Here is a 25,624-nt window from a genome sequence, read left to right as displayed (position 1 = left end):
GGGAGCCTGCTTCTTCCTCTGCCTATGTCTCTGCCTCTCTCTCTCTGTCTCTCATGAATAAATAAAATCTTAAAAAATATATATTTCTCTCTCTCTGCCCCTACCCCGGCCCGCTGCGCATGCTCTCTCTCAAATAAATATATGCATCTTAAAAAAAATAAAGAATTGCTTTAGGAAACAGATGACGAGGATGTAAAAATACCGCAGGCCAAACTACATGGACACTCCACGTGTATGTTGTGGCACCATTTCAATAAGCTAAAAAATATCAATCAACTATATATGTTGTACAGCTCAGGAAACAAAGAACTCAAATATTCTCATAGGAACCGATTTTCCATGCTTTTCTGAGTTTGAGGCACCTCGTATGATACTGACCGAGAGCTCGGGCTCCACTATCTCTTTGGTCTCTGGTCCTTTCTTGTTCTTGGTTCCAGCGCTCCCTGTGCTGCCTGGTGCAGCCGGCTTCCCCTTCTTAGGTGGACCTCCAGCCTAAAAGCAATTACAAAAAATAAATAAATAAATAAATAAATAATAAAAAAATAAAATAAAATAAACCACATAGGACTCAGAACAGTGGTTTTTCAACTTTTTTTTGGCCAGCGACTCCCTGAAAATTTGATTAAAAATGAGGGACCGTTCAACCAACCAAATACAAGGTATTTTTGGTGCCCATAGAACTTAGCACTTTCAAGGACAGACAGACCTCCTGAAGACCATTTGTGGGGAAATCTACAGACCCCATTATTAAAGAACCTCTAAATCAGAATGAGCTAAAGAGATAAATGAAATGAAAATGAACTGAAATTATACTACATTTACAGATTAAGAATTAACATTTGATGCCTTAAATGCCTCTAAATCTTTTCTACATTAGTAAAGGGCAGTTTCTAACTGCCAGCAGCTACCCAATACTTCATCACAAGATACCCCAATAACAGGAAAATATCTTACTAACTCATCGTAGAGCTACCCAGTTTTGAATAGAGTGGTTGCTATGACGATGCCAGTGAATGGTCTAGTTATGTTGAAGAAGGCCACAGAACTCAATCTTTTTATTGCTGTAATCAACTAGTCTACTTGTATTTTCCAAGTATATGACCGACCAAATAATCTACAAAAGTGATGACTCTGCCTTTTCCTTCCTCATATCAACACAGGTTTTACTTTATTCTTTTATCTAATTGTAGATTATTATTAAATAACAACAGTACCAGCAGGCATTTTTTGTTTTACTCCTCACTTTAATAGGAGTGCTCCTAGTATTTCATCACTATGAAGCATGATGCTGACCTGTAGTTTTTAAGATCTACTGCTGTCTAAAGATCTATCTCTATATATTTAGTCATGTCAAAGTATCCATCCATTTCTATGTGTTTAAGAATTCTTATCAGGAAGACATGCTGAAATCTATTACATTCCTTTTCAGTGCCTGAAATTAGATTTCTTTGCATCTCTACATTTAGTAAGTTTTCGAATATTACTATTGAATTGTCTGTGCGATCCTGGAATAAACTTCAGTTGGTCATACTTTTTATTATACTCACTGGCTTCTATCTGCTAAGACTTTATTTAAGTAGCTTGATTTAAATGTACTTCACTTCAGTTTTGAAAGGTCATAAGAAAATCATAGTTTATCACAAAGCAAACAGCCAATAGCAGTAAAGTTAATATGGTAACATGCATCACTATTCACATCATTCCACCCATTTTGGATATTTGTTAAACTATGCCCCAAACCTGAAAAAGAAAAGATAAAATAACAGAGGGCCCAATTAGTCTTCAACATTCAGACCTCCTCTGAAACCAATGTTATCTTGAACATAATCTGAGCTTTTAAAAAGGTATAGTTAGTAAAACTAAAATGCTCTTTTTCATCAAAGAAAAACCTCCAATACTTGCCAGTTCATATCAGCAGTATGATTTTGCTGGTTTGTAACAACGACCCTATAGAGATTTCATTGTTTTCTGACCCTAAAAATAGAAAACTCTATACTCTTTGACTAACCAGAACACCTCTTCTAGATCCTTTTCTATAGTAAATAGCACTCTCTGTATAGAGAGGGACTTCAATTAACGAATCTCCTAATCTTTTTTTGTTTGTTTTACAGATATATATGTTTATTAGCTTAGTAGGTATATTGATAATGTATTTTCAAAAGAAGAATGAAGTAGATTGTTCCCCCCTGCCCTTTTTAAAAGGATTCTTTGTAAGAGAAAGTTGGCCAGCGTGGTAGGGTTCAGCAAGATAAGAAAAGGCCTTAAGGTACTGTTCCCAGGTCATTGTCCAGAGAGGCAACAGCTGGTGACAGAAGAGAATGGCTGCCAACTTCCCATTAGAATGCTGAAGAACACTGCATAATACAAGCAAAAGTACACATACTGTATTAGATATGTCTGGGTCCAAATCCCAGCTCAGCAACTCTAGCCATTCACCAAATGTGTCCCCGGTTCCTTCTGTCTGCCAGAAGCTCATCTATGCATGGGGAATTGAGCAGTGATAAGATCTTTATCCCTTAAAGTTTATAATATGGTGTGGTGATGAGTAGTAAACGAACAAGCAGACAATAAAAACACCAGAGTGAGCTGCAACAGCAGAATACTTAACCTTGCTGAGCCTCACTTTCCCTTTCTGGAAAAATGGGAATCACAAAACACTTATTTTAAGGGTTGTTTGATGATTAAATGAGATTATTAGGTAAAATATTTCCCAAAGTGATGCTTTATTAAATACCAGTTCTCTCCCCTAATTCATGGTGGGGTTCAGAGTGGAGAAAGGAATAAACTTTCTGTATCTACAGTAGATAATTTCATGCTTCACAGAGTCCACGGAACAAGTGTTCTCTAAAAGAATGCCATATTCACCTTTAGACATTTTCCTCTTTTCCACTTCTACAAAGATACAAGACCTTAATTGGTATGTAGACTTGGTGATATGATTTAACAGCATTATTAGCAAAATGACCAAGGTGATATTATTGTTAAGTGCTTTGCCACATTTTCTTTACTTAATGAATACTTTACGATCCCTCAAAATGCACTCCTGTATCTTGATTACCATTTTTAGCTCTATTAAAGTTTACTTAGCCAAATATATTGTTGGAATACTCTTTGTTGATGGATGTTCTGCTCTATTTTCAATGTGGTAACGAATTCATTTCTCAAATGAAATCATACTGGAAGGACAACCAGGAACCTGAGAATCAGATCCCGCCTTACCAAATTCTAACTTTTAAACCGTATTTCCCAAGTCATCTATTAACCTTAGTAGTAGGTGCCTTTTTTAAGGGTCCTGGTTTGGGTGCTGAAATGTCCTTTGTGTCCTTATCTCCTGCAGCCCCTGAAGTGGCAGTCCTTCCAGGAACAGGCTTGGATTCCTTCTTGTCAGCTGCTAGTCCAGCTTTCTTGCCATGTACCAGCTCTACTTTTTCTGAACATTCTTTGATCTAGAGAATGAAATTGAGATGAACATCATTAAGCCCAACTCTGAAATATAATCACTGTTAGTACTTAACAAGTCATCTAAATCATAACTATATGAGAAACCAGAAAGCTTCCTTTTCAGCAAAAATAAATTATCTACTTTCTTACATTTTATTTCTACACAAATTAAAATTATAATAAACATACAATAACATTTTTAATCAAAATTCATATTTAGAAGGGTAATTTTCCAGACAGTCGAAATAAATTTATCTTATAACATTCTTTTCACCTCCTCTAGGGACTGATCAATCAGCTTTATTTTTTTGTTTCTTTTTTTTACAATTTGGAAGTTATTTCTACTCATATCACCGCTATCGCTTCAGAGGAAATTTAAATGGTCAAAAGCTGTTTTCACAGTCCAGGCTTAAACTACCAGTGGCAAATGAAATAACCTTCACAAACTGATCAGCATTTTTGTCTTCATGAAACAGAATAGACAAAATCAAAACAAAATCTAATACACAGAGATAGAATTGTTGTCCAATTTCATTATAATCTATCACTAACCTACCTTATCAAGCTTGAGTTTATCCACATCAGCTAAGAATGGATTTACTGCTTTCTCACCCACCACTTTCAAAGCAGTACCCAATGCTTCAAATGCAGCATCTCTGACTTCAGGAGCAGAATCATTGATGTGCTATGGTCCGGAAGAAGCAAAATGATCTCAATACAAGATACTTTGGGTATTACTGATTTTAATTCAGACTAGTCATTGTTGGATAAAGAATTTGCTTTTTACAGTTTACTGAAGCTAATTAAGTGTAGCTTTCCTTTTGCTACCTGTTATTCTTTTACATATTCTTTTTTGGATAAGGAAACCTCTGGTAATCCATTCAGCAAATAAGTGCTTCCTTTTCCTTCTACCCTCTATTTAAAATGCCTCATATGCAAACAATCTTCAAAGACTCCAAATTGTATGCCTGTGCTTGGCCAGATCCAGCTGAATACCATTATATGGGCCAAATAAGAAATAAAATGTTTAACAGTGGAATCATAAAGCTAACTTGTGCTTTCCTTTGGGAATAGGAACACAGGGTACAAGAATTTGGATTCAGTTTCCAGAGCCCTCAGAGGTCTGCTTCTCAAAAGATCATAATCTATAGTCTAAAAGTCAAGTAGTCATGGTTCATAATTAATATGGAAAAAAATCTCCCCTAGGTATAAAAAAATTCCCCCAATTCCAAAGAGAAGTCTATACCTTAAGTAGAGCAGCACAAAAGGGCTTTAGCAAGCTCTTTGGCAGGGTAGAAGCAGTACAGTGGCGGAAGCTTCTTGCAATAAAAAGAGATGTCTGCTGCTTGATGGTTGGATTTTTATTATCCATTACTGCTAAAACATCCTCACTGATGTTCTGTAGTGTGGTCTTTAGAAAAGAAAACATGGTCAGTGAGATTTTCTCAACTGTAAGCATAATCAAAATATTACACTGACAAAATTTATTTTAAACAGAAGTGCAAATTCATGTTGTCAACTTACAGTAAGGAAGATTGCATCGATTGCCTCCTGCAGGGCTTGTACCACTTGAGGTTTCTTTTCTTTGAATTTTTCCAAAATGGTTGGCACAACCTATAATAGCGAACCACTGGAATATTAATTTGCTGGCAACAAAAATGCATGAGGTACTGACATGCCACATGAATGAACCTTGAAAATATGCTAAATCAAAGAAGCCAGTCATAAAGGACCACATATGTATGATCCATTTAAATAATTCCACAAAATATCAATTCTACACAGACAGAAGTAGATTAGTGGCTGCCAGTAGGCAGTGACTGCTAATGAGTATAGGAGTTTTTTGGGGGTAATGAAAATGTTCTGGATTTAGATGGTCATGACAGTTATACAATCTTGTGAATATATTAAAACCACTTACTTATAAACTTTAAGAGGGTGAATTTTATAGTATGCAAGTTATATATCTTGTAACAAGCTGTTATTAAATAATTTTGGTGCCACCAAAACAAAATGAACACCTAAGTTGGATAAAAAGTAATTTCCTTCTTGAAGGGCACAAAGATCTTACGCCAGAACAATTAAGGGATCCCATTCTGCAGTGCTTCTCAATCCTTTTTCTGCATCTCCACCTTAATACAACCATATAACCATTCCTATCAGTAACATCTTTCATTAGACAAAAAGATTCCCAACTAGATGGATTTAGGATAGGGGAACAGGTACAGTATGTAATTTTTCTTCCTCACCTAAGATTCTGATCTACTTCACTGAACTGAAATGTCTCCCACTCCTTTACTATACTAAGAAAAAGAAATAGTACTAAAAATAACAGCAATTTTGATCAGAAGGATATCCTCTTACTCATGTACTGAGTTTAGATCAATAAAGTTGGAATTTTTATAATTTTTATCTTATAAACTATCACTAATTCATTAAATATTTGTTGAATACCTATTACATCTATTGAGTGCCCGGTACTGTGCTAGCAGGCAAATTAAAGTTTATCTTTTAAGGTCCCAAAGATATAGCAAAGGTCAAAGGCATCCAAAAAAATATTTAAGATTTCACCACATAAGTGATAGAGACCAGAAGAAATATAGTTTCTGTGGAGAAATATAAAAGATTTTTCAATACTAGGAGTTAGTTATAAACTTGAAAATCAAGATGTTTTAATGGTTATAAAGCTAAAGTTCACCTTTATTTGTATTTTATGAAAAAGATAGCTTATAAATAGCTAAAGAAAATAAACCTGAACCATTAATATGCTTGACCTCAAATACTGTATATGACAGTTTTAAGGGGGTGGGGGGTGATACGCCAAACTATAAGCTTTATAACTTTAAGCTGCATAATAAAATGTCACAAAGCCAGAACCAGAACTAAAACTGGGCCAGGTAATCATCCAACTAGGATTTAGCAAATTAAAATGTAACTTAAAAATTGTTTTTCTAGATTAAATGTTACTAAGACAAAAATACATTCTTTTAAAAAAATGCTAATAAGTAACACAAAACTTACCAAAAGCTGATTAACATACTGATTACATGCATACACATAAGTATTGTATAATAATTACTGCTATAAAATATGGTTTATAATTTTATTTCAATTCATAATTTATATGTCTAAGGGTTTTAAGGACTCATTTTTATTTCCCTGGTAACCAGTTAGTCATGATTTATTTTTATTTGGTAGTGTCTTTTTTTTCTCAGTTGTCTGAAATTATTTTTAATGCTATGAGTAAGCAAGCTCCAAATACCATAACTGAGCTTACACATTAACTTCACAACATAAAACTGACACATGACTACAAACTATGAGGAGCCTCTAAAGTCAATCTAGGTAATCAAATGATCAAGTGGCAAGTTCAACTCTACAGTTTAGTATGGTCAATTTTCAGGATGCTATACCTTCTAAGTAGTTCAGACCAGATTTAGAGGCCAATTATAAATGCCACAATTAAAGAAAACATCCCAATTTATTAAAACGGTTACCAAATTTGAGTGCTTCTAAATTTATACAGAAAAGAGGGTATAGTCAACAAATGTCTCCAATTGCATTTCTTAGAACAAATCAAACTGATATACTACCAAGAGTGTAATCTATACAAAATGTCTCAAGTTTATAAGTATATTATTTTTTGAATAGGAAAACACTATGAAATACATTTTATATATTCATCTCACTTCTCGTTTTATACTGCCTTTCCTACTTCCATTTTACTTTGCCCTGGTGGTTATCATAAGTTTCATTTCATCCTGTTATACTGCATATCTTCTAAGAACAAAGCAAAATATTAATAAGTAAGCAAATCAATTCAATGAAGTATTTAGGCCATGTACCCAATTTTCTATGTAAAGCTAATAAATTTAGCTACAACACCATCTTTACTAAAATGTTGTGAGGGATTAGGCTCAATATTACTAAAATTTAGTGAAAAATTCACTTTGTCCAATCAATGTATAAAGATTTATTCCAAAGAGCTGCTTTAATCATAAAGCTAGCCTGGCAAACTTGGTAACGTTGATTTGTATCTAAAAAGGAGTGTTACTCACGTGTCCTGCATATTGTCCAAATTTCTTCCTCAGTCCAACAGCCAGGCCAGTAAGACATTTCGCTGCCAAAGCCACCAACATGACATTGGTGTCCTTTCCAACAACCTACAAAGAGGAGGAGGAAGAAAGGAAAACAAAACAGTCAGAACCCTGTAGAAGGGAACTGAAAAAAAAAATTTTTTTTTAAGATTTTATTTATTTAAGATGGAGAGAAAGAGAGTGTACACAAGCAGGGGGAGGGGCAGAGGGGGAAGCAGGCAACTAGTTGAGCAGGCAGCAGGATACAGGGCCCTGGGTTCATGACCTGAGCCAAAGGCAGACACTTAACTGACTGAGCCACCCAGGAGCCCCTAAAAATGTATTCTTAAAAGAACTCTGCAAGCTGTAATGCTAAAGGATAGCCCATTTTGTTTCCTATAAAAGAGGAAAAATTCTTCCCTGACAGTACCAAATTTGAGGGCTCCCCTTTATTCTGTTTAGTCTCCTATATTAAAGTTCAACCAATAACATATATATAAAACCACAACTTTAAATAGCTAACTCTCCATTAATAGTAGTCTGGGCTGTCCGAGTGGCACAACTGTGCAGGTGGGACTCTGACAATGGCAGACAAGCTACAGGCCTGTTGATTTTGCTCTGGAGCAGGAAAAGCCAAAAAACAGCGTACGTCAGAGGAAAGATACCTAAGGGCAACAGCTCCAATGTTTATACTCAAGGAGCACCAGTAGAAACTGGTATAGGTACCGTCAAGAAGTCCATGGGGACTTTCATAGGGGAAGAGAGGAAAAAATAAAACAAGATGAAATCAGAGAAGGAGGCAAACCCTAAGAGACTCTAAATCAAAGAAAACAAACAGGGTTGCTGGAGGGGATGGCGGCTGGGGGAAGTGGGGGGGGGAGGGGGATGAGGTAACCCAGTGATAGACATTAAGGAAGGCACGTGATGGGGATGCCTGGGTGGCTCAGTGGTTTAGCACCTGCCTTTGGCCCAGGGCATGATCTTGTTCTGGGATCGAGTCCCACATCGGGCTCCCTACACGGAGCCAACTTCTCCTTCTGCCTGTGTCTCTGCCTTTCTTTCTCTCTGTGTCTCTCATGAATAAATAAAATCTTTTTTTTTTTTTTTTTTTTTTTTTTAAAAAAGGAGGGTACGTGATGTAATGAGCACTGGGTGTTATATAAGATTGATGAATCACTGGCCTCTACCTCTGCAACTAATAATACATCATACGTTAATTAATTGAATTAAAAAAAAGAAGTCCATGGGGACTCTAAATTACAAATGCCATTACACAACCATTCTTCTGAGGGAGCTTCTGGCCTTTCAGCTGCCATTTTAGATACCTAATGATTATTAAGTGTGTATTTAGAGTATCTTAGTGTCTAGCATTTTTTTAAAATCTATTTTTATTTATTTTTTTTATTTATGATAGTCGCACAGAGAGAAAGAGAGAGGCAGAGACACAGGCAGAGGGAGAAGCAGGCTCCATACACCGGGAGCCTGACGTGGGATTCGATCCCGGGTCTCCAGGATCGCACCCCAGGCCAAAGGCAGGCGCCAAACCGCTGCGCCACCCAGGGATCCCAGGAGTAATGATTAAGAGGCAAGATTAACATTTTTTTATAAAGATTTTATTTATTCATGAGACAGAGACAGAGAGAGAACGAGAGAGAGGCAGAGGGAAAAGCAGGCTCCATGCAGGGAGCCCCACAGGGGACCTGATCCCCAGTCTCCAGGATCAGGCCCTGGGCTGAAGGTGGCACTAAACCCCTGAGCCACCCGGGCTGCCCCACAAGATTAACATTTATTAAAAACAAATTAGATGCTATAATTTCATAGGTGTTTTATAGTTCTTATTTTATTTTTCAACCAAAATCCTATAAAGTAGAAAACATTATTATCAAATTTTACAGATTTCAAAAACTAGGTACAGATTAACTTGCTCAAGGTCAGAGCTAGCCAATGTGATGTGATGTGATTTAAACCCAGTTCTGTTTTGACTCCAAAGCTTTTGCTTTCTTTACTAAAGCATATTCACACTGTAAACTCATGTTATGATAAATTCATTTTTCTTATGAGTAGATGAAATCAGGGTCCTAATAAACATTTTGTTAAGTCCCTAACTACTATATATCCATAAAGAAAAAACTTCCATTCATTTCTGTATTAAACTCACTATCAGGGGATGTCTGGGTGGCTCAGTGGTTAAGCGTCTGCCTTTGGCTCAGGTCATGATCCTGGGGTCCTGAGTAGTCCCACATCAGGCTCCCCGCTCAGCAGAGAGCCTGCTTCTCCCTCTGCCTATGTCTCTGACTCTCTCTCATGAATAAATAAAATAAAATCTTTAAAAAATAAAAATAGGGCAGCCCAGGTGGCTCAGCGGTATAGCGCTGCCTTCAGCCCAGGGTGTGATCCTAGAGACCTGGGATCAAGTCCCACGTCAGGCTCCCTGCATGGAGCCTGCTTCTCCCTCCGCCTGTGTCTCTGCCTCTCTTTCTTTCTCTCCCTCTCTCTCTGTCCCCCATGAATAATAAATAAAATCTTAAAAAAAAAATAAAATAAATTTAAAAAATCAACTATCAGCATTTATTACATATTTAGTATTAGATGCTAGACTTCATATTTAGATATAAATGTATATTGTAGGGATAGTCATCAAAAATATGCCAGGTATCCCTGGGTGGCTCACTGATTTAGCGCCTGCCTTCGGCCCAGGGCGTGATCCTAGAGTCCCGGGATCGAGTCCCGCATCGGGATCCCTGCATGGAGCCTGCTCTCCCTCTGCCTCTCTCTCTCTGTCTCTCTGTGTCCCATTAATAAATAAAATCTTTAAAAAAAAATGCCAGGGATCCCTGGGTGGCGCAGCGGTTTGGCGCCTGCCTTTGGCCCAGGGCGCGATCCTGGAGACCCAGGATCGAATCCCACATCGGGCTCCCGGTGCATGGAGCCTGCTTTTCCCTCTGCCTGTGTCTCTGCCTCTCTCTGTCTGTGGCTATCATAAATAAATAAAAACTAAAAAAAAAAAAAAAAGTAAAAATGCCAGACTCCATTCCAAGAAATCTTAGTTCAATGAATCTGAGATGAGATTTGGAACCAGTATTTTAATATAGCTCAAAAGAAAAAGGCCATCAATCAATCCCATTCTCGGGAGAATAGCTCTCCCTATCCACCATTAGAGCAATAACCAGTGGGAGCTGAACCCTAGATACTGATGGTCCTGATGGAAAGAAAGTTGTGAAGAGGATCTTGTGAACCTATTAGAGTTCAAGATGGTAAAGGACTGAATGAACTTCTAGGTGAGAGATGGACCAGGCCTATCTGACTTCAACACTCTTTGTCAAACATTGTGGTTTGATTAAACAAGTGTTCTAAATTGGGTAATGGGAGTGAGGAAGGTGAAGAAATGTTTATGCTTAAGAAAAATAGCATACGTATCCAGGAGGACTGCATTCCAGATTTGAAAATCTCCATGACTGTTCTAGACTAGGGAAAGGAAGCTTTAGCTCACAATGTTAATTTAACCTAAATAATGGGAAATATTCTATCATTAAAAGTGCTGTCACTCCTCCCATAAATCTAGGCTTACAATATGATTATTAGTTGATCCTTGAACAATGAGGGTTAGGGGCACTATCCCCCCATGCAGTCAAAAATCCACATATGACTTCTGACCCCTCCAAACTTAAGTACTACTACAGAAGCTTTTCTGAGTTACAGTTGATTAACACATATTTTATATGTTATATGTATTATATTCTCTATTCTTATGATAAAGTAAGCTGGAGAAAAGAAAATGTTATTAAAAAAAATCACAAGGAAAATACATTTATAGTACTGTTATGTATTTACTGAAAAACATTTATGTGTAAGTTGATCCATGCAGTTCAAACTTATGGTGTTCAAGGGTCAGCTGTAATTACCAATTAGTATTTATTTTAACTACTAATGTAAGCCACTAGTTAATAGTAAGCAAAACAAAAACACTCTGTCAACAAAGTCAAAAAGTCAATGAAATCCACCATGATTATTGTGTTTAAAAAACTATGATGAATATAAATAGAAAGGGGTGAAATATAGAAAGACCAAGTGGAAAAAAGAAAACAGTTAATAACACATAAAAAGCTAATACCCTGAAGACCCAAATCTTAATCTAAAGATTAAAAAAAATCATATCTATCTATGTATCTATCTATCATCTCAGCATCCATAGGTAATTAGCCAAGTCAAAGAAGCTATTGAGGGGAGGTGGAGTAAGGGGTGGGGAGAAATGGAAGAACTATAACCTATGAAAACAGGAAAGCCCATAAAATATGCTAAGTTACGTGACAACCTAAAAGAAATTTCAGTTTAAGAAATAATTTCAGAAATACCAACAGGAATTTCAAAATGAATAGTTCTGCATTACTTGTATTAAAGGCAAAAAAAAAATTGGTAGATTAGTGGGATTACTTGATATAGACAACAAACATAAGAGACCATTTATAGAGGGATGAGGCATTGATCTGTGGACTATTCAGTCTCATTCTCTTCCACTTTTCCATTTCCCCATTTCTGGTGTATGTCTCTGTCAAGTCATCACAATAGGGAGATGAAGTCTGTGTTTACATGCAAGTAAAATCACATAAAAGTTTTTAAAATGCCTTGTTCCTGGTTAGTTTATACAACTGAAGTTAACTTTTCATTGTTTTAAATATGTTAGCCACAAAATTAAATTTCCTTCTACTCATGTGTAGCCAGCCTTTAATGGGCCCCACTCCATCATGTGAAGAGGGAGAAGTTTCTTACAGAAATCTACTGTCTCTGTCTACCCAATTACAAAATCCATGATCCTCTCTGTAAAGAATACAGTGAGAGATTATATTTATATTCATAATGCCAATGGAAATCACAGAACAGTATTTATTTCAACAGCTAATATCCTAAGAAATTGCATGTGGAGAACATCAATATTTCTATCATTAGATAAAAAATAAAAGCTTTTATCTGAGGCATTGAGAATTCTGGGACAAGTAATAAGATTACAGATAAAAATTATATGCTGGAATTTAGAGAGACTCTGAAGTTCTCAATGCCACTAGAATCTCATTTCCCTCTCTTAGTGCTTTTTCTACCTGTTCTCTTTCCGCCCATGCTCCAGGTTGGTGAAATCTTTTCCCTGTGGGCAATTCCCATCTAATTAATCTTGCCTGGGTCTGGGGCTCTTCAAGATTGTAAGACTAAGAACTAAATAAGATTGGGACAAATCATATCTCTGCCTCCAAATCTCACTTGGAGGAAAACACTGTCCATCCTCATTACTCACAGATTTCATATTTGTGAATTCACCTACTTGTTAATATTTATGACCCCCCAATCAATCCTCATAGCAGTCTCCCAGTCATTCATAGCCAAGCAGAGAGCTGTGAAAAATCTGAGTTGCCTGGTGTGCACATTCCCAGCTAAGAATGAACAAAGCAACACTCTGCCTTCTTCTTTCAGCTCTTATACTGTAAACAAGTATCTTTTTCATGGTCTGTTTAGTGCCGCATTTCTATTTCTTTTCTTTCATTTTTGTGATTTTTGTTGGTGCTTTCGCTGTTTAAAATGGCCCCCAAGTGTAGTGCTGAAGCGCTATTGTTCCTAAGGGTAAAAAGGCCTTAACATAGAAATTATGTGTGTTAGATGAGCTTTATTCAGGCATGAGTTATAGTGCTGTTGGCCATGGTTTCAATGTTAATGCATCAATAATATATATTAAATGAGACCTCTTCAAATGATAAAACAAGTTATATATTGACTGGTTGATGAAAATGTTGAGACCAAAGAGTTGCGAATCCTAGCCCTGTGTTTCCTTAGGAGCAATGGTTCAATATTTGCTAATTCAGTGCTGTGATGACTTTCTAGAACATAACTACCACGAATAATGAGAATTACATGTGTATATAATGAAAGATTAACTGCCCCCCACAGCCACCATTCTAATCCTCTGTAATTTCAGGCTGAAGAAGCAAATGAAACAAAGTTTTCTATATTCAAGAACATGTCTTTAGAATTTGTTCTTAAACTCTGTAACTATATCCACAGTATTTGATCTATACTCTCAGATTTTATGAAAAGCCATTACATATAAATTTATCAACCAGCAGCAAGACCAAAGGAGTGTTTTCTAAAAACATTTCTTTCTTATTTAGCACTTGCCTGCTTTATAATGACCACATATTCCCCACATCTTTCACTTTACATGCAGATATACAAACAGAAAAATATTCTTATATTTAACATTTATCCCATTAAATAGAGCCAATTTAAACAGTTCATCCTATAAAACTATATAAAGCCAGTAATATTTGGTTCTACATCAGCAAGATCCTCTTTTTCTTGAGGTTTGTAGATGCTATCAGAAAGCATAAAAGCAAAATGATAAACAAAGGTTGAAAACCAATCCCTCCAAACTAACCTACGACAATTGTTTTAAACAACCCTTTAAAAGGGTATGCCTATAATTAGAAAATCACCAATAGTGTTCCTTAAATGGCAATGTGGTTGTGATAAAAAAGATGACTGATGGCGAGAAATTCAAAGGCCTGGTCTGTTGTTAGGTTACCAGTGTTGACGCACTGCCCATTTACCTTCTTTAATGCTTTTACTAAATCTGCATAATCGCCTGCTTCCAGTTTGGGGTTTTTCACTAGTACTTCTACAGCCTCCAGAGCTTCTTTCCTCTCTTGCCATTTTTTTGCCTCCTGCAAGACATGGTATGAGTCACTTGTAGAACAGAAAATAAGAAGTCAAAATAAACAAATAAAAGTCTATTTCTCACATGTTCCTAATTCAAAGATACATAATTATTTTTTGTTTTCAGAAACTTTTTTTCTAAAGCTGGTCAAAAAACAAAACTGCAAAACTATGCAGCCAATCAGAATGTTTTGTTCATATATACAAAATTTTGTTCATACATAATAAATATTTTCAGAACATTTCACAACCCTAAAGTTCTATAAGTAAAAGAATGGGATGCCAGAGACTTCTTTTTCATTTTCCAGGCAAATGTTAGTAAGCAAGTTATTAAACAGGAAACCTGCTATAAAGTGTTTCTAGCATATCTTATAGTGGGACAACTATAAGAGAAAAGAATTTCCATATTGGCAACATTAAAAAGATCAGAAAAAGACTGAGATGCCTGGTGGCTCAGTGGTTGAGCATCTGCCTTTGGGTCAGGGCGTGGTCCCAGGGTCCTGGGATCAAGTCCCACATTGGGCTTCCTGCATGGAGCCTGCTTCTCCCTCGGCCTATAGAGAGAGGCAGAGGCCTCTCTCTCTGTCTCTCATGAATAAATAAATAAAATCTTAAAAAAAAAAAAAAAAGATCAGAAAAAGACAATCACTTAACCGACAACCAAAATTGCTTTAATCTTGGAGATCAGTTTTATACACTGGTGGTACAATGCTACTTGTTTTGTTTTATGGCCATAAAGTAGAAAATACTTCACCAGAGATCAAGGAATCATTCAATAATTTTGCATACCCACTATCTGAAAGAATTGGGGATTCAACGAAGATGACACACTTGCCACCCTGGAGAAGATTACAATGCAATTTAATTTATCAAGTATCTATTAATCAGAAGTTAATGAGGGACTGAAGGAGGTGACAGCAGAGCTAGAAAGATCTGCAATAAATAACTACTAGGTCATGACCACTATGAAAAGAGAAGTACAAGTTGCTCTGGTATTACAGCAAGAGGATTTAACCTACTTTAGGCTGACAGGTAGGATCTCCCCTAAAAAGTGACCCTTAAGGTAAGATCTAGAGGATGAAGAAGTATTATGGGGTGAATGGGGGAGAATGATATAGGCAGAAAGAACAGCATATATTAAGGTCCAGAGTTTGGGGAGGTGGGGGGAGAGTGTGGCACATGTGATACTTGGAGAAGTTAAAGATGATATAGGAGCAGAGTGAGAGCAATTAGAGAAGGTAAGGCTGGAAGGTAAGCAGGGACCTCAAAGGTGCCCTAGGTGGCCTTGACAGCCATAGAATGATTTCAGATATCATATTAAACTCATGGAAGCCACTGAGGATTTTTATTTTCAAAAATGACAGCTTTGATTACATGGGGAAATGTGATGGGAGGAGATAAGAGCAAAGATAGGGAGTTTTACAAGAAAGCTTGTTCCAGCAGCACAAGGGGACAAGAGATGATGGTGGTAATTGGGATAAGACTGTTTCTCATTTGGGGATAATTGCGTCTCTTGGAGTACATTTTAGCAAAGTCTGGAGACATTTTTGACTGTCTGACTGGAGGAATGGTATTAGTGATATCTGGTGGGTAAATGCCAGAGATGCTGCTAACCATCCTACAATGCATAGGACAGCCCCCCAAAACCCAGAATTATTTGGCAAAAAATGTCAACAGTGTCAAGGTCAGGGAAACCTGGGGTAAAGTAGTGGCAACGGGATGGAAATAAGGGGATGCACTGGAGAAATAGTCAAAAGTAAAACGACAAGGAAAAAGAAGTCAAGAATAACGTTCTGGTTTTTGGCAAGACATGTTAAAAGAAAATACTACAGTAGGTATATATACACAGCAGCATGGGAACATAGAAGCAACTGATTCACTCTACTAGGGAAGATATGGGGTGTAAGGGGACACCAGGAAAGGGCTCAGCAGAACAATCTAATTATAATCAAGTAATTATTTAAAATGAAATAATGGAAGAAAGTTACCATTACTTACAATTTTGTCATAAAAGTCTTTGGGAAGTTTGGAAAGAATTTCTACTGCTTCCAAAAGCTCGTAAGCATCTATCTGTGGCACCTCATCACCATCATCACCACCTTCCAGGAGAAAAAAAAAAACAAACCTTAAAAATGGATGGATCATTTTTACTTATCAAAATAGTTTTCACATTTTTTACAACCTGATGAACTCTTGATATAGAAGGAATCAGTTATTAATGCTATCAACAACTGATATTGTATTAAATGCAAGTTCTACAAAACTTGAGGTTGGGCCCGTTCTTGCTAATTTTCATAGAAACCAGTGTTTAAAACTGGCTTACCTCCCTCAGCATCACCACCAGCAGACTGTTGCTGCTCCAACTTAGCTTCTAATTCTTGCTGGGAACGCAGAAATCGACTTGGTTTAGGAGCACCTGTTGGCAATTTGACCCATTCTTCTTCTAGTTCTTTCAACTACAAATACCATAAAATATTTTTAAAACATACCTATATCCTCTCGATTAGAGAACATACTTAACATTTATATTTACTAACATCAGAACCCAATTTCTTATTTATGTGGTTCTAACAGGGCAAGAAGAAAAGATGTTTAAAGTGTATACATTTGGTAACATAAATCAAACTGACATATTTATTATTGAAGATGTATGACTAAGCACTTAGAAAAAAGAATAAAATCCACTTTTTAGGACATTCATTAGTTCATGAATTCAGATATATTTGTATTAGATAAAGTCTCTAAAAACATTTGTAATAAACAGATAAAATGCATTTTATCCAAACAGATATTAGGTCCTGCCACCCAATAGCATTATAAAGGAATCTTTTAAATTGCACTGACAAACTAGAATCACTGAATGCACAGTATTTAACTTGAGAGGACAGAGACAGCTATACGCAGAAAAAAAACAAAACAAGAACTGATTTCAAAATTAAGAATGAGAAATAATTATTTGTAAGGATAGAATATCAACAACCAAAGGAAGGAAATATCTTCATATGAGCCTTATGCAAAGACAACCAAAACTTTGTGCCTCACCTGGACCGAGTTTATATTTTGTAATGGGGGTCTCAGAGCATCCCGAATCCATCTGTAAATCTCCACAGCAATTAGTTTTGCTTCATCTCGAACAGCCTTTTCTCGAGACTCAAAGAGTTTTGGCAACACTTTGATAATTGGCTTCAGCAAGATGATTTTGGAACCAAATTCACTAGAAGTAAAACATTGGGGAAAAAAGAAAAAACAAACTTCTCAACATGCAATATATTTGGGTAGTGTTAGCTTTCGTTCACTCAAATATAGTTCTGTACTTATTAATAGTTGAGATTTTTTTAAGGCAAGAAAAAAAAAAAAGCTCATAACATCTATGTTTAGATAGCACTCTTCGAAGAATGTTATTTAATGTCGAGGGTCCAAATATAAAAATCTTAAAACTAACCTTCTAGGTAACCAGATTAGGGATAATTCAAATCCATAAAGGACCAAACTTGTGTAATGTATTAAATATGTTTATACATATAAAAGCTTAAAAATATAAACAAATCAGTTTATACAGATTTAGATGAGTGAAATCTACTTTCAATAAATTTTTAATAGTTCTTACAATTAAGTTGTTCACTCAACTTGACAGATCACTAATCCTGGCAGTATGTTTGTAACTCTAGGCAACCTGAATCTCTCTTTGCTTCAGTTTTTCATGGGGAAAACAGTTGCATTCTGACTTCTTTTAAAAAGGTAGCACATTTAACCTTATCTATTTGACACATTTTGTATTTTTAAGTTCCTAATTGGCCAAATTTAGCTTTCTGAGTCACTGCTAACATTTCTGCATAACAAATTCTAGAGCAAGAGGGATTTAGTTATGAAACAACACTAACATTCTGTAGTAGACTCATATATAGTTGACCCTTGAAATTCTATAGGTTCAAATTTTGTGGGACCACTCATACATGGATTTTTACAGTACAGTACTGTAAATGCATTTGTTATGATTTTCTTCATAACATTTTCTTTTCCTCAGCTTAATTTATTGTAAGAATACAATATATAATACAGATAATATACAAAATATGTTAATCGACTATTTATGCTATCAGTAAGGCTTCTAGTCAACAGTCAGCTATGAGTATTTAGGTTTTGGAGAAGTCAAAATTTATACACAGATTTTTGACTATATGGGAGTTGGCACTCTTAACCCCTGTGTTGTTCAAAAGTCAACTTATTTATTATTATGTATTTATCTAATGTGTATAAATTTATCTCCTGTACACAAATCCAACAAAAATTTGTGTAATAACTCCTGACATAACTCCAACAGGTTAGAGGAGACAGAAAATACTCTTCTTCAGAAGTGATATTTAAAAAGTTTAAATTTATTTATCAAATAGTTTTCACTTCTGGTTATGGAGATAGTTTAATGTAAATAGTTTATTTTTTATTTTTATTTTTATTTTTTTAAAGATTTTATTTATTTATTCATGATAGACATAGAAAGAGAGAGAGAGAGAGAGAAAGAGAGAGAGAGAGAGAGAGAGAGCGGCAGAGACACAGGCAGAGGGAGAAGCAGGCTCCATGCCAGGAGTCCGATGCGGGACTCAATCCTGGGACTCCAGGACGGCGCCCTGGGCCAAACGTAGGCACTAAACCACTGAGCCACCCACGGATGCCCAATGTAAATAGTTTAAATACAGATATCATCACATGAAAATATAAAGATGATCTCCAAGATTTCCTTTAAAATCTTCTTTGTTTTAATAGAAAAATCTCAGTTGACCTTTAAGGCTAAAGGGAAAATAAGAACTTAGGGTTACCAGGACCCCAAGCCATGACCTGAGCAGAAAGAAGGTAGATGCTTAACCTACTGAGCCGATGAGGTGTCCCCTTTTTAGATTTTGTTTTTAAGTAATCTCTACACCCAACATGTGGCTTGGACTCACAACCTCAAGATCAAGAGCAGTATCCTCCACCAACTGAGTCAGCCAGGCATCCCAAGATATGCACAGACTTGATAACTAAGTCAATTCAATAAATTTCTAAGATGATAGAGTGAAAACACTATCTACTACTCATAAAAACACACCTACTATACTAGGCATGAAATGAGGAAAAATATATTACACAAAAATCTAAGTGAAAGTCAAATTTTATGATTACTTTATAAACCAAGTGAAAGATAATAAAAAAAGTTTGACTTATAAGCTAAGGATCATTTTTTAATTTTTTTCAAGATTTTTAAAAAATTCATTTATTACAGAAACAGAGAGAGAGAGAGAGAGAGAGGCAGAAACACAGGCAGAGGGAGAAGCAGGCTCCATGCAGGGAGCCTGACATGGGACTCGATCCTGGGGTCTCCAGGATCACACCCTGGGCTGAAGGCAGCACTAAACCACTGAGCCACCAGGGCTGCCCAGGATCATTTTTTTAAAAAAATATTTTATTTATTTATTCATGAGAGACACACAGAGAAAGACACAGACATAGGCAGAGGGAGAAGCAGGCTCCATTCCATGCAGGGAGCCCAACGCGGGACTCGATCCCGAGCCTCCAGGACCACACCTGGGCCGAAGGCGGTGCTAAACCACTGAGCCACCCGGGCTGCCCTAAACTAAGGACCATTTAACAAAATTTAGGAATTTTGATATTTCCATGGAAGATAAACACCAAAGGAAGCACTTTCTCCAAAAAGCAGGTCATACACAAAATCTCAAGTGAGCTGAGTTGGGATGATCTTCACTCTCATAGGTCACACATTTAGGACTTCACTAGAGCTGCTTTCTAAAGTTTCTCATACAGATAGTAATGGGGACAGGATATCAGATTAGAAGGACTGCCAAATCAGAACAAACTAGTGGTTTGTCTAATTCAGATTTCCATAGCAAATTATAGCCACTTGTTCCTGAAAGAGATCTCATTCATGAAAAACTTCACTGCCAAACTGCAAGAAATTCTAGCATTGAAAATAACTTATTGCATAAGAGTAAAAGTTATTTTTTATTTGCTATTACTGTGCTTCTGTTTAAAAGGCACATAGCATTTTCTTCTATTTTACTTAAAAGGCAGCTAAAGAAAGGCTTGCTTTAGCAAATAGTCTTTGGCCAACATTTCAAAGTACATAAATATGCTTGAGGATAGTAAGAGAAGAACTGCTTAAATATCCTGAGGAGTGCTTTTCCATGAAAAGGTCAATTCATACTTTGAGAACAGGTCAGAAATATTTACCCTGCTCATCTTCATTAGAAGGAGATTTAGATAAAATAATTATGCAACACCACTTGAAGACTAAAATTACTGAATAGAAAGCACCACACTTGAGGAATGACTTTAGCTTTCCCAGGTCACTTATTCTGGTTGGTGTGGCATGCCAAGTCAAGTCCAGCAGTTTTCGTTTCTGTTTAAGCCAGGAACTCAAACTCAATTGAGATATTCTAGTTCACAGAACTAAAGCAAAAAGTCTTACCTTAAGGCTTTCCTCAGTGTCTCTATGCAGGCCACTACGATCTTGGGGTTTTTGTTGTCTAGGCCTTTTAGGAGCTCTTCTTGCACAGCCTCTCCTTTCTCAATCTCTATGTACATTAGACAAATTTCAATGCCTAGCTCCTTGGCTTTGGCTTTGGGTTGGTTGAACACTTTACTTACGACACCCGACACAACTTCTCCTGTGGTTCTGTAATATAGAGTACAAAGAACCACCACCACACACAAAAACACACTTTAGTAATTTCACTGCTTTGAGTCTCTTTTAAATTAAATAAAACCCATACCATTGGAAATCAGAGGAATTGAGTGGTTTGGGACCACATGCATTTGTCATAAAAGTTTTGGTATCAGAAGAAAAGTGAAATGAAAAAAAGCAATGGTCTCACTAATGGCAAGGGAAACTGGTAACAAAACTATCAGATTAATGACTGTCATTATTGGTATAATCTCCGAAGTAAGTCAAGTATAGATTTCTTGTGCAATGAAGGGTTTCCCCCACGTTTTTGGTATGAAGGGCTCCTTTCAATGACATCAAGACTAGTTTTAGAAAACAAGGTCTCTGAGGTATGGGAGGAGTGGGTGATTAGAAACCTGGATTATCTGCAGCTCAAGTTAAATTAGTCAGAGTCACAGAGGTTGGTTAGCAACACCTCTCCTAAGAGAAAAATGCTTAATTACCATAGAAGGAAAGATGTGTTTCTCAGATCACCTCACTGGGAAGCTTTGTAGAAAGAGATTTTTGTAATACCCAAATGCTTTCCAGTGAAATTCTGATAATTCCTTTGCTAACACTTACCTCGAGTTTCTTCTAAAAGTTACTAGCGATTTTCCCTCTAGTTTAAGGTTAATTCCCATATAAAAGGCTCAAAAGGAAACTCACTAGCTCATCAAATCTTAAGATAAGGTTTTCAAGATTAACTTCTAATTTGCTCTTTAAATAATCTCATATAACATTGATTTCTGAGAGCAGATAAGAACCAAATGAAAACAAGTATCAAGGAACTATGAAAGTAAGAAAATTAATATCTTCTAAAAGTTCTAATAACTAAGGACAGAGATCCACAAATCTACATAAATTAATTGGTGCAGCACCAGACAAGGGTTTTTACCAGAATAGTTGGAAAGAAACAACTTACTTTCCTGCTACGTGGGCATTTTCAACATAAACAAGTGCAGCTTCTAATCCTTTCAACTGAACCACTGCATTGGAATCAGTCACAAGTTTTTTGATCAGTCCTAAAAATTTGGACCATTCTGGGCTCTTTTCATCCTTTATTTTCTGGAAGATCTTCAGGGCCTCTTCATACCCACTTAACCTTGCTTTCCAGAGCTAAAAGAAAAGTATTTTGAAACAAAACACAATTTAGTTATATTATTATCTACTGTTAATTGAGGGGGGTGAATGATTACCCCATACCAGTAATCTGAATAAAGGACCCTCTGATTAGTAACAAAAAAGGAATTTAAGAAATGCAGAGTTTTCAAAGAACATTAATTAATCAACTTTTTCTTCTAAGTGTTTAATATTTGCAATATTCTTCCAAGGTCATCTAGAATTCCTAACAGGCCACTATAAACCTATCTCACATTGTATCCAAGTATTAGGTTTGCCTTTTTTATAATATGTAACTTACAATTAAAGATGTAACTTATAATTAAAAATGTAACAATTCAAAAAAAAAATGTAACAATTCAAAAGTGATATATGGGGCTGCCTAGGTGGCTCAGTCTGTTAAGCAGCCGACCAACTCCTGATTTGGGCTCAGGTTATGATCTCAGGGTAATGAGATTGAGCCCTTAGACAGGCTCTGCTCTCAGCATGGAATCTGCTTGAGATTCTCCTCTCTCTCTCCACTCCTCCTTTCACTCACTTGAGCACAAGCTCTTTCTCTCTCAAATAAATAAAAAAAATCTTTTTAAAAAAATAAGAAATCATCCTACTGAAATTGTCTAATCTCCAAAGCATGTTGTTTCTCAGTTGTACTGTGTAATCATTAGGCATCTCTATACTGTGCCACAGATTGTAAAGTGCTGACCAAACAAGCTAATGACACTGAAATCTGAGTTCCAGGAAAGTCTTACCTTGTGTTCACATTTCTGATCAACCGGCAGTTTCATCCACTCACTGTCATCTCCCATTGTGCTTCCAGTTTCTCCTCAGAATTGAGTTATTTCTGGTCAGAGAAAAAACAGTACCTAGTTAAGTCTAGCAATCAAGCAGTCTTTTTTTTTTTTTTTAATTTTTATTTATTTATGATAGTCACAGAGAGAGAGAGAGGCAGAGACATAGGCAGAGGGAGAAGCAGGCTCCATGCACCGGGAGCCCGACGTGGGATTTGATCCCGGGTCTCCAGGATCGCGCCCTGGGCCAAAGGCAGGCGCCAAACCGCTGCGCCACCCAGGGATCCCCAATCAAGCAGTCTTATAAGACAAAATGACTTTTCTGGGATTATTATTTTATCATGCATGAACCCATAAGAGTAAAAAAGCTCATTCTTTGGTCAAATGCCCATTTAATCCCATTAATCAAACATTTAAAATCTAAATGAAGGGTGCCTGGCTGACTCAGGTGGTAGAGCACGTGCCTATTAATTTTAGGGTTCTGAGTTCAAGCCCCATGTTGGGTGTAGAGCTTCCTTACACTGCATCAAAATTGAAAAAAAAATCTAAATGAATCTAGAAGGGACAGTTATTTGTTTTTAAAAAGCATGGGGCATCTTGCTGGCTAAGTCAGAAGAGTGTATGACTCTTGATCTTGGGGTTGTGAATACAAGAATACATGGAAATACATGGGAATACACCTACATTAGGTATAGAGATTACTCAAAAAAAAAAAAAAAGACGCTTATATATTTTCCCAAGTGGGAACTTCCCAGATATATAACAAAGCCAGAATAAAACTGAAGAGCTGACTACCTGGCCTTTAAAAGGCTTCATATTGTAGCATTCCATTTATATGAAATGTCCAGAACAGATCAATCCTCAGAGACAGAATGCAGACTGGGGGTTACCAGGGGTTGGAGAGAACATTTGGAAACAGGAAGTTACTGCTTCGTAGGTAAGGAGTTCTATTGTGGTGTGATGGAAATGTTGTGAAACTACATAGAGGTGGGGCTGGCACAACATTGTGACTGTACAAAATGTGGCTGAATCGTTCACTTTAAAAGAGTTAATTTTATGTGAATTTCATCTCAATAGAATCTCTCTCTTTTTTTTTTTTAAAGTTCTCAAGTGATTCTAATATGTAGCTTGGGTTGAAAACCTCCAAAGTTACTTACTTGGCACAAATTTAAGCTGCAAAGGCAATTTTTCCTATCTGGCTGTTGTTGTCGTTGTTTTTAAAAGACAAACACCCAATGAAAGCTTTCAAATCATTTTCCAACTAAGAGAATGTGAACTGTCACTATTTGTCAGTATTAAGTTCATTGAAATACTTTTTCTTTTTCTTTTTTTTTTTTTAAGATTTTATTTATTTATTCATGAGAGACACAGAGAGAGAGAGGCAGAGACACAGGCAGAGGGAGAAGCAGGTGCCATGCAGAGAGCCTGATGTAAGACTCGATCCCAAGGACTCCAGGATCACACGCCCTGAGCTGAAGGCAGACGCTCAACTGCTGAGCCACCCAGGTATCCCTGCAATACTTTTTCTTTTTCATTGCTTTTAAAAACATGAAGAAAAAGGTTATCCAACCTAATTGCCTCATATAAAATTTAGATGCCGTTGTGTTTCTGAAATGGCTTCTGCTACTTTATAGCCTGAGTTTTTAAAAAGTGGTGTTTATGGCTTTGCTTCTTTCTAGTCAAAGGAAAGGCCTGTTTCATATAAAAACTTCTCCAGCCCCTGAAATAATGAATACAGTGCTTGTTTATATATGAGGCACTGAGGACTCTTGCTGTCTCTCTGTTTGTCTTCTCCTAGGATTCATAGATTAAGAAAAAAAAAGGACTTATCCACTAATTTTCTCCCAGAATTGCTTTAATTCTATTTATTTATTTATTTACTTACTTATTTACTTATTTATTTATTTATTTATTTTAAAGATTTTATTTATTTCTTCATGAGAATACACAGAGAGGAGAGGAGAGAGAGAGAGAGAGAGGCAGAGGGAGAAGCAGGCTCCATGCAGGGAGCCCGACACGGGACTCGATTCCAGGTCTCCAGGATCACGCCCCGGGCCCAAGGCGGCGCTAAACCGCTGACCCACCCAGGCTACCCTAGAATTGTTTTAATTTTAAAATTAACTTTAGAATTTAGGGTTTTGTTTTGTTTTGTTACATATACAAGAAAATATATACAATGTGAGTTATGAAGCATTACAATAAAATTGACCTGGTGACCTAACACCCAATCTAAAATTAAAACACTACCATTAATATTACTACACTTGCGTATTTCTTTCCTACCCCATCCCTCTTCTACAGTAGCACTTTCCTGAAGTTTGTTTAGTTCTATGCCATAGTCACATACCCCTAAACAACAAAATTAACTGTGCTTATTTGTGAGCTTTAGAAAAATATTATCTGGGGGCATCTGGGTGGCTCAGTGGTTGAGCGTCTGCCTTTGGCTCAAGTCGTGATCCCGGGGTCCTGGGATCGAGTTCCTCACACCAGGCTCCCTGCGGGGAGCCTGCTTCTCCTTCTGCCTATACCTCTGCCTCTCTCTCTCATGGATAAATAAATAAAACCTTTAAAAAAAGAATATATATATAAAATCTGGGAGTCATCTTTCATAACTTCCTTTTTTCATTCAATATTTCATTTGTATAATTCATCCATATGTGTACTATAGTTCAAAGCCACTCAAAATGTGATCCAAAGAATTATGCTGGTTCACAAACGTATCAGAGACAAGTACAGAAATGGAGATAAGAGTTTAGAAACTGCCATGGCCTATTCTAACTTCTTTTACTATAGTGGTTTGAGGAACTGAA

At 36.6% G+C, this 25,624-nt stretch overlaps 1 protein-coding gene across 6 annotated transcripts in view; it reads right to left on the bottom strand.

The window, feature by feature from the left end:
• The window catches only part of CKAP5 (cytoskeleton associated protein 5), a 107,179-nt gene that overhangs the window by 46,064 nt on the left and 35,491 nt on the right, over window positions 1–25,624 (bottom strand). For all 6 annotated transcript variants that reach the window (XM_025452046.3, XM_025452047.3, XM_035701105.2 and 3 more), the window contains exons 2-14: window positions 22,776–22,867; window positions 21,830–22,023; window positions 20,674–20,880; window positions 17,256–17,427; window positions 16,537–16,669; window positions 16,212–16,312; window positions 14,108–14,221; window positions 7,500–7,604; window positions 4,966–5,055; window positions 4,688–4,852; window positions 3,998–4,126; window positions 3,264–3,446; window positions 379–492 (exon numbers count right to left, since the gene is read on the bottom strand). In XM_025452046.3, coding sequence (XP_025307831.1) covers window positions 379–492; window positions 3,264–3,446; window positions 3,998–4,126; window positions 4,688–4,852; window positions 4,966–5,055; window positions 7,500–7,604; window positions 14,108–14,221; window positions 16,212–16,312; window positions 16,537–16,669; window positions 17,256–17,427; window positions 20,674–20,880; window positions 21,830–22,023; window positions 22,776–22,832 — 1,764 coding nt within the window. In that variant the 5' untranslated portion in view covers window positions 22,833–22,867. The remainder of the gene's footprint in view (window positions 1–378; window positions 493–3,263; window positions 3,447–3,997; window positions 4,127–4,687; window positions 4,853–4,965; window positions 5,056–7,499; window positions 7,605–14,107; window positions 14,222–16,211; window positions 16,313–16,536; window positions 16,670–17,255; window positions 17,428–20,673; window positions 20,881–21,829; window positions 22,024–22,775; window positions 22,868–25,624) is intronic.

The sequence above is a fragment of the Canis lupus genome, chromosome 18 (genome assembly GCF_003254725.2).
Source record: "Canis lupus dingo isolate Sandy chromosome 18, ASM325472v2, whole genome shotgun sequence".
In the NCBI taxonomy this organism is placed as follows: domain Eukaryota; kingdom Metazoa; phylum Chordata; class Mammalia; order Carnivora; family Canidae; genus Canis; species Canis lupus.
This window is presented reverse-complemented; position numbering and strand designations above follow the sequence as displayed.